This window comes from Bemisia tabaci, chromosome 2 (assembly GCF_918797505.1).
Source record: "Bemisia tabaci chromosome 2, PGI_BMITA_v3".
NCBI classification, from domain to species: Eukaryota; Metazoa; Arthropoda; class Insecta; order Hemiptera; family Aleyrodidae; genus Bemisia; species Bemisia tabaci.
Genome location: NC_092794.1, coordinates 59921156 through 59933903, shown reverse-complemented (window position 1 = coordinate 59933903; position 12748 = coordinate 59921156). Strand labels below are relative to the sequence as shown.

The following is a 12748-nucleotide window of genomic DNA, read 5'->3' as shown; positions in this document are numbered from 1 at the left end:
TTTGAATGGGTTAAAGTAAAGTTTGATTCAAAGGGTCAAAAGTAATTTTTTCCCCTATTTTGATCATTTCCCCCTCAAAATTTGACTGAATGATGTGAATTTAAAATTTCAGGTGGAGAATACAGTCAGCTGCCACTAGAGACCACGCTTTAAATCTAAGTCCATGCAATTCTCAGGTAAGTCTTTTTTTATCATTATTCAATATCATACATCTGTTGAGTTGCCCTGGTGTAGAACAATGGAACCTCTCCCAACAGAACATGAATTTGGTCGAATGTGGTTTAGTAAAATTGGATGTATTTCTGTCAAACGGAACTAAGCGCCATCGGGGGAGGAAAGAAGAGGGGGGCTTGGATTGGCGGCGGAATCGGGCATTGGACTCATTCTGTCCTATACTTGCAATGCTTTTCAATGGTGCTTAGTTCCGTTTGACAGAACGCGCTATCCGGCATTCTAATTTCCTCAAAAAGAACTCAAATTGGCGCTTAGTTCCGTTTGACAGAAATACGTCCAATTGTCAAGACTTCTGATTCTGAGGTCATATTTTTTTGCTTATGAGGTTTTTTCATATATCATGAGTGTCTCTAAGATGGAGGAATAGATGTTGCAAGAAACAAAAACTTTTATTTTTTACTGTTTTTGGCTTTCTCCCGTGCAGTGTGCCCCTTTTAACTTTCAGTTAAGTATTTAGCACCTTTTATCCAAAGTATCATTGAACACTTCAAGAGTTGATCTGATTATCTTTCTCAAACAAGTGTATTTAATTTTTTGGAATCTAATTCCATTATTTTAACACTCCTATTGAATGAGCAATGATAATTTTGGCTCATATATACTCAAAGAATGCCCTCTGACAATGCACCTGATTTTTCAGCACAGACAGTAGAAGTGTTTCTTTTTGAAGTGTCAGAGTAACTGTTTATTTTACTGTTTGTTCTAGATTTTTTTGAATGAGTGTACAAATTCAACAAAACAGGATGAAAAATGGCATGAACTTATCTGCACGGATTTCATTCATGAATACAAGCAGTACCTCCAAACCCTAGGTTTTATACCTATTCAAGTCGGAGCCCCTCAGAATCAAAAAGGGTAACTATCATTGCTCTTTTGGCAAGTTTTTTTTACTCAATTTTGACCCTAGAAGCCTCGTTTTGGTAGTGCAACAAGAATAATGGGAATTATGGTTTGTAATGTAGTAGATTCCCTGTCAAAGAGCAGCCAGTGATCATTACTGCATGCTCTGTTATGTGGTTTTTCTTTGTCTCCTCCAAATTTTTCTCTTAAAATTTCATGCTAAAACGTTAGGCAGTATTGTTTTGAAAAAACAATGTACAAGTGGAAATTTTGAAACATAATGATTAAAGATACGAATAGTTGAAGTCCCTCCTTGAGCGTAATGTTGTAGCTAAAATAAATAATAAAAGCTGCCAGACGAAGCGCCCTACCAGCATAAAACGAGAAAAATCATTCAGAACAGTTATATTCTCTCTGTTAATTCAACTTTCATTGAGTCTTTTACCATATAAATATGTAATTGAAACATATGTGTGCTCATTTTGATTCATTTTTCACAATTGTGCAAAATTTTGTAGAAAATACTAGGGTAGTCTCAACAAAGAATAAAAGTAACCCTTGTGTTTTTTAGTGTTGCACTCTAGATTAGCACAGTTTGGTCTGATTCGAAGCATGTCACTTAATTAATTGTTTGGCATTTTTTTTTATTTTATTTCCTCCTTTCTTATTATCAAAGTATGAATTTTTGTCACAGAAAACCAGAAGACAAGAGTTCAGCAAAATTAGGAAAACATTCTTATTTGCAAAAGTCATCTCTCGGTGGAATTCTCCTCTTTGAGTTACTCTTCCATGAGCCGTTTTTTTACGCCAAACTTTATGCGCTCGAGTGCACACGGCTCCAACAAGCAAAATCCTTGAGCCCTCTTATTTCCCAGGTATTTCATAATATTTCCTCCTTGTTTTACCTAAGTGCTCATTTCAATATGGTATATAGGTTATGGCAAACATATTTCTCACAGAGAAATATTTGTAGAGCATGCGATTAAAAATTTCTCTCATGTCTATTAATGTAGCTAGCTTGAATTTTCCAGGAGTCTTCCTCTTTTATCAAAACACATTTTGAGAAAAGTAATAATGAATGTAATCTTTCATGTATGATAATTTACTGGATGAGACAACTAATGTGTGTGACAGAGAGTCTCGCTCCTACGCAGTTTTTCCCGAAGGAGCCAAAAAAGTTGTGCTTAGTTTAAAAACACATCAATCAAAAATTCACATCCAAGCGAGGACAAGCCTTGTTGAAAATTAATCTCTTATGATTCAATATTGTTGCATCGAAGAAGTATTTTTTAGGCTGCGGTGAGAGGGTTAGTAGACACGAAAATGTAATTAATTCGATAATGAATATTGCATTTGGAAGTTTTGAAAGTCGTGAATGGCATATTTTCTACCAAAAAATTAATATCTGCAAGTTGAAAATCAAATTACTTTTGTTTTATCTTAGCAAAGTGCGATCTCTTGCAAATTGAATGTGAAAACATTACACAAAATTATGTAAAAAATTCAGAATACTAAATCAAGTGAAAGTTCAGCATGGAAAGGCGATCAAGAATCTTTGATTTTTTTTTGGTAGTTTCTACAAGTGAGTACCAGTTCATGTGATTATAATTCATTTATGTTTTTTTCGTTCAAAGTTCACGGTGAGTTTTCTAGACGAATGTGATCGTGTGAAAATCTCCATGCACTTGCATTCCTTCACGTACGACTACCACTTGCGCTGCCTCCACCATTTTGTCGCTGAACGAGAGACCCTATTGAAACCTCGATATCACATAACTAGCTTCCTGGATGATTTTCTTAAGTACTATTCCAAATCGCCCAACTATGCAAGAAGCCTGGTCCACACTGGTAAGACTGAAGGGGATTCAGTTGTTTAAGCTCTTTCTTCGAGCTATCGATGAGCAATTTTTTTTTAATTTATCACGAAAGTGTTGCAATGTGTATGCTTTGATGATGTTTTGTAACAGATTCAAGATGATCGATTGGTCAATGAAGACTAACAACTTTTAATTTTTGCGGGGAGCCAGAAGTTAAGAAATGACAAGCAAGACACTGAATCTGTACAAAATCTGTGTACTGATCAAAAATTAAATAAGTCCTAGATATAGGATGTATGCAGAGTAGCAAATATACTAACGAATATTCAAGCTTAGAACAGTCAAGAAAACAGAGGAAATTCACCGAAAAATCAAAACTTCTTTTTATTTTATAAAATATCTTCCAATAGAGTCCTTTTCTGACTAATTTTATCTTTTACTAAAATGTAGAAGTACACTTAGACTGGAGGTATGCTCAGTCGATGAGGGGCAGGAACCACCCCAAAAAATATCAGGATTTTTTCTCTCTTGGCCTTACTAACTTATTTCCCTCTTTTTCCTCTCAGTACAATGAGAAATTCTTAGTTTCAGTATATTTTACAGGAAAAAAACTTGAATTGTATGGTTTCTGTTGCAGATACGTTGTTCAAGGATGATCTAACAACTCCGCCAAGTCAGCTTTTCAATTATCTTCTCAGTAATGAAAAAGTTTACAACATGAAAGTTCTCTGTATGGAGTCGTTAGTTGGCTTTGGATCCGGGTATCCAGTCGTACGTCTCTTTCCTTCCTATTTTTAAAATTGCTTTAGAGGAACTATTTATCTTATAGAAGTCAAAATTAGTCATTTATTACAACTAATTGATTGATTAAATTTATGAAAATCCAAATATCAAAGAGAGTCTTTGTCCTCTAAGGAGGTTTTAAGCCAAGTTGAGAGTTGCCGCAAGTATATTAGCTGTTTTAAGACATATCTCCCTAAAACACAGAGACTCAGGTACAGATGGTTATCTACTTGAGCCAGATTCTGCCCAGAAACGCTACGTGGCTCAACAGACGAGTGTTCGATTGGTGACTGAGAGACTGTGGGATTAGTGCTCATCTAGGACGTACAATTTTTTCAGCAATTATATTTTATATTTTTGACCAGTCATTGATAAAATAGTGTAGTTGACATTTTAATCTAAATTAAGTTGAAAATGAATTTTTGGTTTGTTGGGAATCTTAAAAGAACAAATTCATTTCCACATTTAAGCAGTAAAATAACAAGTATATATTTATGATACAACAGCAATGCCAATTTACAGCGAGCTACCTATCAATTTGATAATGTACAAATACTGGTAGTAATGTGATTAGAGTTAATGGTTCACCGTCCCAACATCGCTTTGTTTCATACTTAAAATGCTGTTAGTGATGGCTTGTCATTTTTGAACTTTAGCTGTTCAACTACCTATTTGGCCAGATGTTTGAGACTACAAAAGGAGAGGTTGGTCACTTGAGTTTTTTCTGATGTTTCAGTTTTATCAGCATTTTGATTTGTGCTTTGTTCGAAAAGTTCTCTCTATTCGCTTTCTTCTTGAATTTTGCAAATTACTCACTATTGCAACTCTCTCTTTCCCCAGGAGAGCGAATATGTGCTTGTCCAAATTAAAAGTATGCCATTTGTCACTTATAAGGATAAGAATGACATACAGCAAACAGATGACTTCGATGTGACGGTGATAATAACGCAACTTGATAGCGATGTCTCTGCTCTTTGTTTGCAGTACTTCATATTAATGACCAGCCGAAGGTACGCCATATTTCAATGCTATTTTTACATATTTTACTTACTATAACAAACTGAAGAACTGAGACTTCAGGTAAAATCAGAAGATGGGCAAGGTAGACTAAAAATTTTAAAAGAAGTCCCAGAAATATTTAATAATTTCAAGAGTGAGGACTTCTCAATATTTTAAGCAAGGGGCTCTCTTCTGCTCTGGCAACCCATCTTATAATTTTATTTTCCATATTGTCCTATTGTATTCTTTGGTCAGTAAAGTACTTTTAAGCTGGCAAATAATATTTTTTCTTATTTAAAATCTATTCTGAAAAATCAATCCTTGGTGTTGCTCCCTGCCTTGACTAATAGAAGTGGACGAAACCCAGTGTTGCCAGACTCCTGTCTCAAGTTATTTAAAGTAAGAAATATTTTGATGGAAAAAAAAACTGACAATGTAGAAACTAAGTTACATCATGTTAATGTTTTTGCAGAGAGCTGTATCCTATGTTGGAAGTGGAACAGAAAATCGGAAAGTTTCGTACTGTTTCGACTGCAAACCCTGTTACTTTCAACTCTCGATCTGAATCGCAGTGCTCTGACATCTCTGATTTTGAGAAGGAGCTGAGCCATGACTCAGCAAACTTAAATACCACAAACAGTATTACACCTACAACCAATGGAAATGGCATTGAAAAGAAACCTTTGTCTACTATTCGGTAAGTTTACTTCACGATAGTATAATCACTATCTTATTTTTGTATCTCAACTAAAGGTTCTGCATCTCACCTGTTTGACTAAAGTTCACATCACATCGAAGATAATTGATTAGCCTTGATGTGAAGTGCAATTTAACTGATCATTAGTCAGGAATGTAAAAATTCTAAAAAAAATTGATTAAGTATCAGTTAAAAGATCAAAACTTGTCATGATACAACTTTGCACTGTAGCTTCCAAGCATAACAATATCAATCATATGGCTCTCTGCACTCTTTTCAATCTGTACGGTTTTAAAATATTTTTCTTTCTTTTTTTGTGTATATTTATTTGATTACTTACAGTTTAGTGGTTTTTTGGAAAAGAGGCATATATGTAGCGGAATCCCCTCAGTATTTACCCCATATTTTGGTCATTCAGGTTTCGTCACCACGTACTTTAAATTAATCAATGATTAGGTCTTAGTTTTTCAAAAAATCACTTGCAAATACTGCATCGTAGACCTCATTTTTTTGTAATTTTTCATGAAATGAGGACAATTTTTCTTTTTTTAATACAAGAAACAATGTAAGTTTGGAGGCTCTGCGTTGATGTATAAATGTCAACAGCAAAAGGGACTTTTTTTTCCTCTCCATTTTCTGCTGGTTTATTGGCTTTGTGTCTAGCATTTTCAGCCAACTTTAGACGGTATTTTGTTGTCCATAGACATTGAGGGATTGGCACATCCATGCTCCAAGCTTTTCAAATTTTCAGGGATTAAGGCTGAGTAGAATCTGTTTCTGCAGATCTACTGATCAGTTCTGTGAAGACTGCGGTAACTTCACTAGAATGTGAGCCCCTCAGTGCATGAAACACGTGTTAACCGTGATTCTCGTTCAAGTGGAGTTACTGTTCTCTCTCCGTAACAGCAGTGTGGGTGGTCCTGCATGAGTGCCAAAAAATTCATATATCTGACCCAAGTATTATCCATCGAATTCACTAAAAGCCACATTTCATGCTGTACCTATTCAATTCAGGCAAGAGTCGGTGAATTACATGGGCTACTATTCATCGCACGAAGAAGTTATGCAGCAATTAATGAGCGAGCAGAACGAGGCAGCGCGTAAGGAGATCATCGAAATGCTGAACAAAGGTGCTGTTGATTGCAGAACCCACATTCTCTGGGACAGACTTCTATCCTCGTCGAATTCAGTATGTGTCATAACTGCAACCAAATTTTTTCATTATTTTTGTAAACCAAAGCTTTTCAGGCATCCGTCGAAATTACCTCATTCTCTCTTATTAATTCAGTTAGTAATAAATTTAAATTTTTTCAAGGAATTTTCCCTATCGCTCCTATGCTTTCACTCCTAAAATGCCCTTAAATTGTCAAAGTTGCAGAGGAAAGGCAGGAAAGTTTTCTATTTGCTTGATTCGTTCCTGACTTTCAAGTTACCAGAACCTTTCAGTGAAAATTTTCGAATTTTAACTGCGATAAGTGAAACATAAGAATTTGTAGGTAAATTGTCAAATTTATGACAGTAATGTGTCAGAAAAAACATTATTTTAATGTATCATTCATAAGTAATTTGCACGTAGAAAAATTCCGAAATCCACTTCTTTATGAAGTATTTGGATAGTCCGTGTAGCTTATTTCCTAATTTCTCACAATCGCAGACCTTTTTTTCTTTGTCATTTGCCACCAGGTTTGCTCAGAAAGAGATGTGAGAGAATCTAACCAAATAATAAACAAATTTTGGAAAAAGAACGTATCAAAATGAAGTCCCTCATACACTATCAAAAGTACAGAATCTCTGTCTGTTATCTGCTTCTAAAGAAGTTAAAATTGTATGCAATACAAATAACCTGACTCACTTTTTTTTCAGTTAACTGCTTTGACGTATACTGAGCTTCAAGAACTCCACAGTTTAGCGGATGTGAGATTATTTACCGAAATGGACCCTCCCCTCTCAAAGATACTCTCACAACCCTTATCGTGGTATCAAGCGTTGATCAAAGTGCTGACAGTTAAATATGCTGACAATGTACGCCATTTTACGTCACCTGAAGGAACAATGCAGCATCTCCTCATTCTTCATTCCAGACTGCTCAATACCTTTGTCATGCTCACTTTAGACCTACAAACATCAAGATGTGTGAGTTTTCACCCTACTTTTTTGTTTCCATGTTTTTTTTTTTTTTTTTTCTCCATTATCACATTCTGATAAACACATAATTCGAAATTACAAAAAATTTGATAACTTTTCAATGATTGAAAAAGATTGCAGGTAAGTAAGGTTAAGGTTTCAAAACTGGCCCCATTTACGCTATCTCTAAGCTCCAGTTTGAACTGAAACAAAAAGCAATAATTTTTTAAAAAGCTGAATTAAGTTTTTAGTTGTGTATTATGAACTTTTTTTTATTCTAGTGGAGTCAAATGCAAACAGCAGGGAACTTTTCTGAAAGACTTTACCGTGTTTAAATTTTCTAAAGTCTGAAAGTGGAAATTTAGACGTGATTGGATGCAAGCACATTTAGAATTATACGAGCATTAATACCTCTCAATTTCTTCCAAATCAGTTTTAACAAAATATTGATGTAGATGAGGAAATTCAGCAAAATCATTTTTCAATGTTCTCTCCCAACTCTTCTCTTGATCAACGGAGGTTTTTGTTTTTACAGTTGCTAATGATTCGCTGTTTTTATGTTCAATGATAGGAGTTGTCGGTGGTTCAGCGCAAACCAATCGACAAACACAACGAAGTCAGTGCTGGGGACTTCTATGCACTATTTGAGGGCGTTGTCAACACTTGTTGTTATCACCTGTGGACTGGAGTCATTTAATGTGATTTTACTTCTGTCAAACCATGGTTCAATTTTAGTCTTCTCTCAAACGTTATTTAGTTGTAAGTATTAAGTTTGTTCTCTCGGAAAATTGACTGAGTTTTTTACCCACAATATTTGTTAAATGTTTTAATTTTAGTATCAGTGAATGTTGAAAAATTTTATTGAAAACACTTCCAAATACCTCTATTTTACTCCAATTAAAAGTTGATCAATGCTAGGGGTCCGCGAAGTGGACAAAAAAACTTTCTTCAAATAAGCTGAACCACCGGCAGAATTTCGTGGCGGTCACTCCAGTGAGTCGCGACTCAACAAGAGGCGGTGGTAAATTTCATTGAACTCCGGGAAATACGTGAAGAATACATTCATTAAATTCTCCCCCTTTTTCTCCTAAATTTTAAGAATAAATTTTTATTGAGCTGCCAGCAGATCTAAGATTTTTTTAAAATTTGTCATCGGTTTTGCTTTAATTATCAAGGAATGATAAAAAAACTGTTTTTACTTTTTATTTTCCTTTTAAATTTTTTTTTTATCTATTTCAATTTAAAACATAGCAGTATCTATAAAATTGTGGTAAATACTCTGCACTCCGCATTCAAGATAAGTTGAAATATGATGGAATTGAGGTTAGGAGAAAAGGCGTTGCGAAGCGTTTCGTTCCACAAATGCGAAGCAAAAGCAAAGCTTCACGGACCCCTAATCAATGCTATTACTGTTGATCAGTGCAACATATGCTTTCATTAAGCTTCACCAGGGTCTGGCTAAATCATATAGATTGGTGTATTATAATGTTCATCATTGTAAATCATTGGTGATATTCTAGTGATAAGTCTTGTTCTTTAGATGAAGAATTCCAGTTTTGTTTAAATCTAATCAGAAACGTTTTATTAGTTTGCTCCAGTATGTTGAAATGTAATCTTCCTCAAATTTACAGCTAATGACAAATGGGGTGAAAAGAGTAAAAATTGGGCTTACCATGTATTAATTTCATGCAGCGTACATTACTACAGTCAATGTATGTATATACTTCAAAAGGACCTTGCCTCTTGTACTTGAAAACATACTTCTATTTCATTATTATAATTCGTTTAGAGACAAATAGACTTATATATAACAGCAGCTCAAAATCTACTCCGTATTACGAACATTGCCAGTTTGCCTAAAATTAATTTTCCTCAAAAGAGGGAGTATTGTTCGTATTTTTTGTTAAAGTTTTCTATGATCGCATGAAAATGTAGAAAAGAAAAAAAAATCATTAATAATTGATTATCCTCATCTTTTTCTCAGAATATGTGCCCAGTAGGCACAGGAAATTCTTCTTTCCATGCATTTCAGAAAGCATAAAAGGAGTATCATGTGAGTTGCATTTTTAAGTTTTGCACTAATTAGTTTGAGCAACCCTCAAAATGGGTATTAGGAGTTTAAAAATCCATTTTCTTTATTACAAATATTTATTTGTGCAAAGGATAAAGTGCATCAATTGGCTTAGAAGGTCGGATGCGAAATTAACAGCCTCTTTTTGAGCCCACTCTATTGAATTCTGGAAATTTCCGGTTTTGAACAAGAATGTAGTCTATTAAATATATATCGAAGCACTTGGTCCGACTGACTTTTGCTCTTTTTATATACTTCCTGGTTTTGAAGCCATATTTCACATAATGTAAATTATATTTTTGTACCTACATATTTAAAAAAGAACGAGATGTGTTATTTCACCATGAAAAGCCTCATCTTCTCCTTCGATGTTTCTTCGAGGATGAAACTTAATTTTTTGTTTCATTTTATATATTACTATTTTTCTATTGCTCCTTTGTGATATTGGTACCTGAGTTGAACTGATTGTAATTATTGTTGTTGTTTGTCAAAAATCAATAATGTCAAGCATAGTTGATTGTAAGTTTTTAAGTTAGTCTTAAGTTTCAGAAGTTGCATACTTTTTACTGTCTACTTTTTATAGAAATGTTATTGTCCATGGTAAAAGGAGCCTTGGTCCATGGAGACAAAAAGGAGATGAATTTCTGTTGAAAGCTTTAGTTCGTTTTTGTGCTAATAGAGGGAGTTAAGTTATAGTATAATGCAGTAATTTTGTATTTACCCAGAACATGACAAATCAGAATATTAATTGGACTTTTCTCCCAACTATTTTTTTAACTGCAAACTTCAATCTGCCATTACTCTGGTTTGGTTTGACCTTTCCGTTCTATTTTTTTGCAAACTGTTTACTAATATTCCTATATATTTCGGTATCATCAGTTCAATTTAAAGTTTTTGTGGATCCAGGTTCCTTTCCCTGTGAACACTTACATGTGTCTTTGTTACAATTTTTTTATACCATTCTAAACATTACAGCTCCAGAGAAATTTACTCACTCACAAATCAATGAATTTTCTTTTTTCGAAGAAAATTTATGTATGTAACTGGTGAAAGTGCAGAAACACATGTCTCGATTGCAGTGTGATAAAATTTCAGTGTCTACTTTATTTACTCGAGAGTGTACTCATCATTTTTGTGCTAGAGTTCTAGAGAATATTCTTAGAAGGCAATAAAAAATCCTTCAAAATTGTGTGTATTGACAATGGTTTCTCATCCATCATTCTTTTAAAAATTGAAATATGGCAGGAAATCTTCATTGTAACAAAACTAGATTGCGATTAGCAGAAGAGAAACAATGCGATTACAGTGTTGTGTAAATCAGGCACCTTCATCTTAGCAAAATGCCTAGAATAGCAAGTACGTAAGTTTGTTTTTCCAACATAAAATTGTTAATTCTAAAAGAAAACGATTGTGTACATTTTATTACCGCTTATGTATTTAGTATTTTTTCGAGTAAAGAAGAAGTTGTTTAATTTCGAAAGCATTGTAATCAAGTTGGTTTCCTTCCGCTAAATGTGATCCAAGTATGATAAGTACATAGTTTTATTTTACCATTGATTCGCTTGGTGGCACGTAAAAATAGTCTGATTAAGTTTAGGATAATATTTTTAAGGATTTATTTTTTGATGTGTGGCTTATAGTTGAGTCGTGAAATCTGTGAGAAGGCCGTTTATTAAAATTTAGTACAGAGGTGATTTATAAAAATCAAAGTTGAAGACAACCTTTGTCAAATAAAATTGAGAACTGTTTCCTTGTTGAGCGGCTAAAGAATCTACCATCCAAGTTTAAATTTTAACGATGAAAACACATTTAATACAAAGCAAATGAGTTTACAAGGCTAAGAAATAGGAAAACACAACCAGGACGTTTCGGGCCAATTACTCGGGCCCATTCTCGACTGGAACAAAAGCCAAAAAATTAAAATTTAAAAGAGTCGCTTAAAAAGTAAATGTGAGCCAGTTTCTGTTCAAGTATTTCACAGCTGAGTGCATTAACTGTGCCAAATCAATTTTTTTAAATTATTGTCAAAGCTACAGAAGCTAGAAAAATGGCGATAACGTTATAAATATCATCCGTAACATGTTCAGCTCTCTATCTGTTGAAATTGAAATCTTCAGAAGTCAGAAAATCCGCTCTTGTGTAGCATATTTCAAATTACCCATCGCAAGAATACAGTCCTCTAAAATTCAGTCATTTAATTCATTTCTGCATTATCAGGTGTTTCTTTTCCAACTGGGCTCCTTGAAACAAAGCGAACCCAAAGTAGACCCATCTCCATTAATCACACTTGTAATATCTAATACGCTCTGTTTACCAAATTGTGTACTAAATTTTTTTAATTTCTTGAATTTGTTAGTATATCTGTACCTTCACTGGTCTACATACTGCCTTGCCATGACTAATACTTGTATTTTTTAACTGCACAGCTTCAGATTCGTTGTGCTGTCATTTCGAGTTGAGTGTAAGTGATTTCAGGTTCAGATGAAAATTTTAAGTATCAAAGCAACTGAAAAATAGGGTTGAAAAATTGCAAGTTCTTTAAATTGAGGAACACTGTCACTACTTGGGCGACTTCATTGTGCATTAAGTGCCTGCTTGGTACTGTCTCTACTTAAATCAAAATGAAAGTTTCCTCTAATTTTTCTAAAACTAACAGGTTTTCTTATATTTATTTATTTTTTTACTCTAGGAAACAAGTGCATACAGTGATAGACACTCAAATGATACATTTAGATTGCAAGATGTAACTTAAGGTACAAAATTAAATGTATGTAAATTATTGAGTTAAAACTTATGTATGCATAAGATTTAAATGAAGGAAATCGTCAGAAGTGATTTCGAACGTAAATAAATTTCACTTATTTTAAGATTTGGCTTTGAGCGTCAGGAATTTTATCATTCTAATTATTAGCATTTATAATTACCGTGCTTATTTTTTGTGCTGCAGCTTTTTACTTCATTCCTTTTGTTCAATTTTGCGTCCATGCTAAAATTATGTCGATAGTGAAAAACTTAATCACAAACGTGCTTTTAGAATTTTTATAACTTGAAAATCATCTGTAAATTATCTTTCAGAAAAGTGTTAGCTTAGACTAACCTCAATGTATTATTTAGATTTAAGTTATCATTAATCAGTGTTTACTTAAGCATCCCTCCTTTCAATCACCTTAATGTTCATCAGTC

The 12748-nt window shown here is 33.9% G+C and overlaps 1 protein-coding gene across 1 annotated transcript in view; it reads left to right on the top strand.

Moving 5' to 3' along the window:
* The window catches only part of LOC109042712 (KICSTOR complex protein SZT2), a 52969-nt gene extending 43409 nt beyond the window's left edge, over positions 1-9560 (top strand). Inside the window, exons 48-57 of the mRNA XM_019059608.2 lie at positions 113-176; positions 941-1089; positions 1769-1949; positions 2709-2922; positions 3529-3662; positions 4515-4684; positions 5146-5370; positions 6385-6559; positions 7234-7503; positions 8066-9560. Of these exons, the coding sequence (XP_018915153.2) occupies positions 113-176; positions 941-1089; positions 1769-1949; positions 2709-2922; positions 3529-3662; positions 4515-4684; positions 5146-5370; positions 6385-6559; positions 7234-7503; positions 8066-8191 (1708 nt within the window). The 3' untranslated portion in view covers positions 8192-9560. The remainder of the gene's footprint in view (positions 1-112; positions 177-940; positions 1090-1768; positions 1950-2708; positions 2923-3528; positions 3663-4514; positions 4685-5145; positions 5371-6384; positions 6560-7233; positions 7504-8065) is intronic.
* The last annotated feature ends 3188 nt before the right edge of the window (positions 9561-12748 follow it).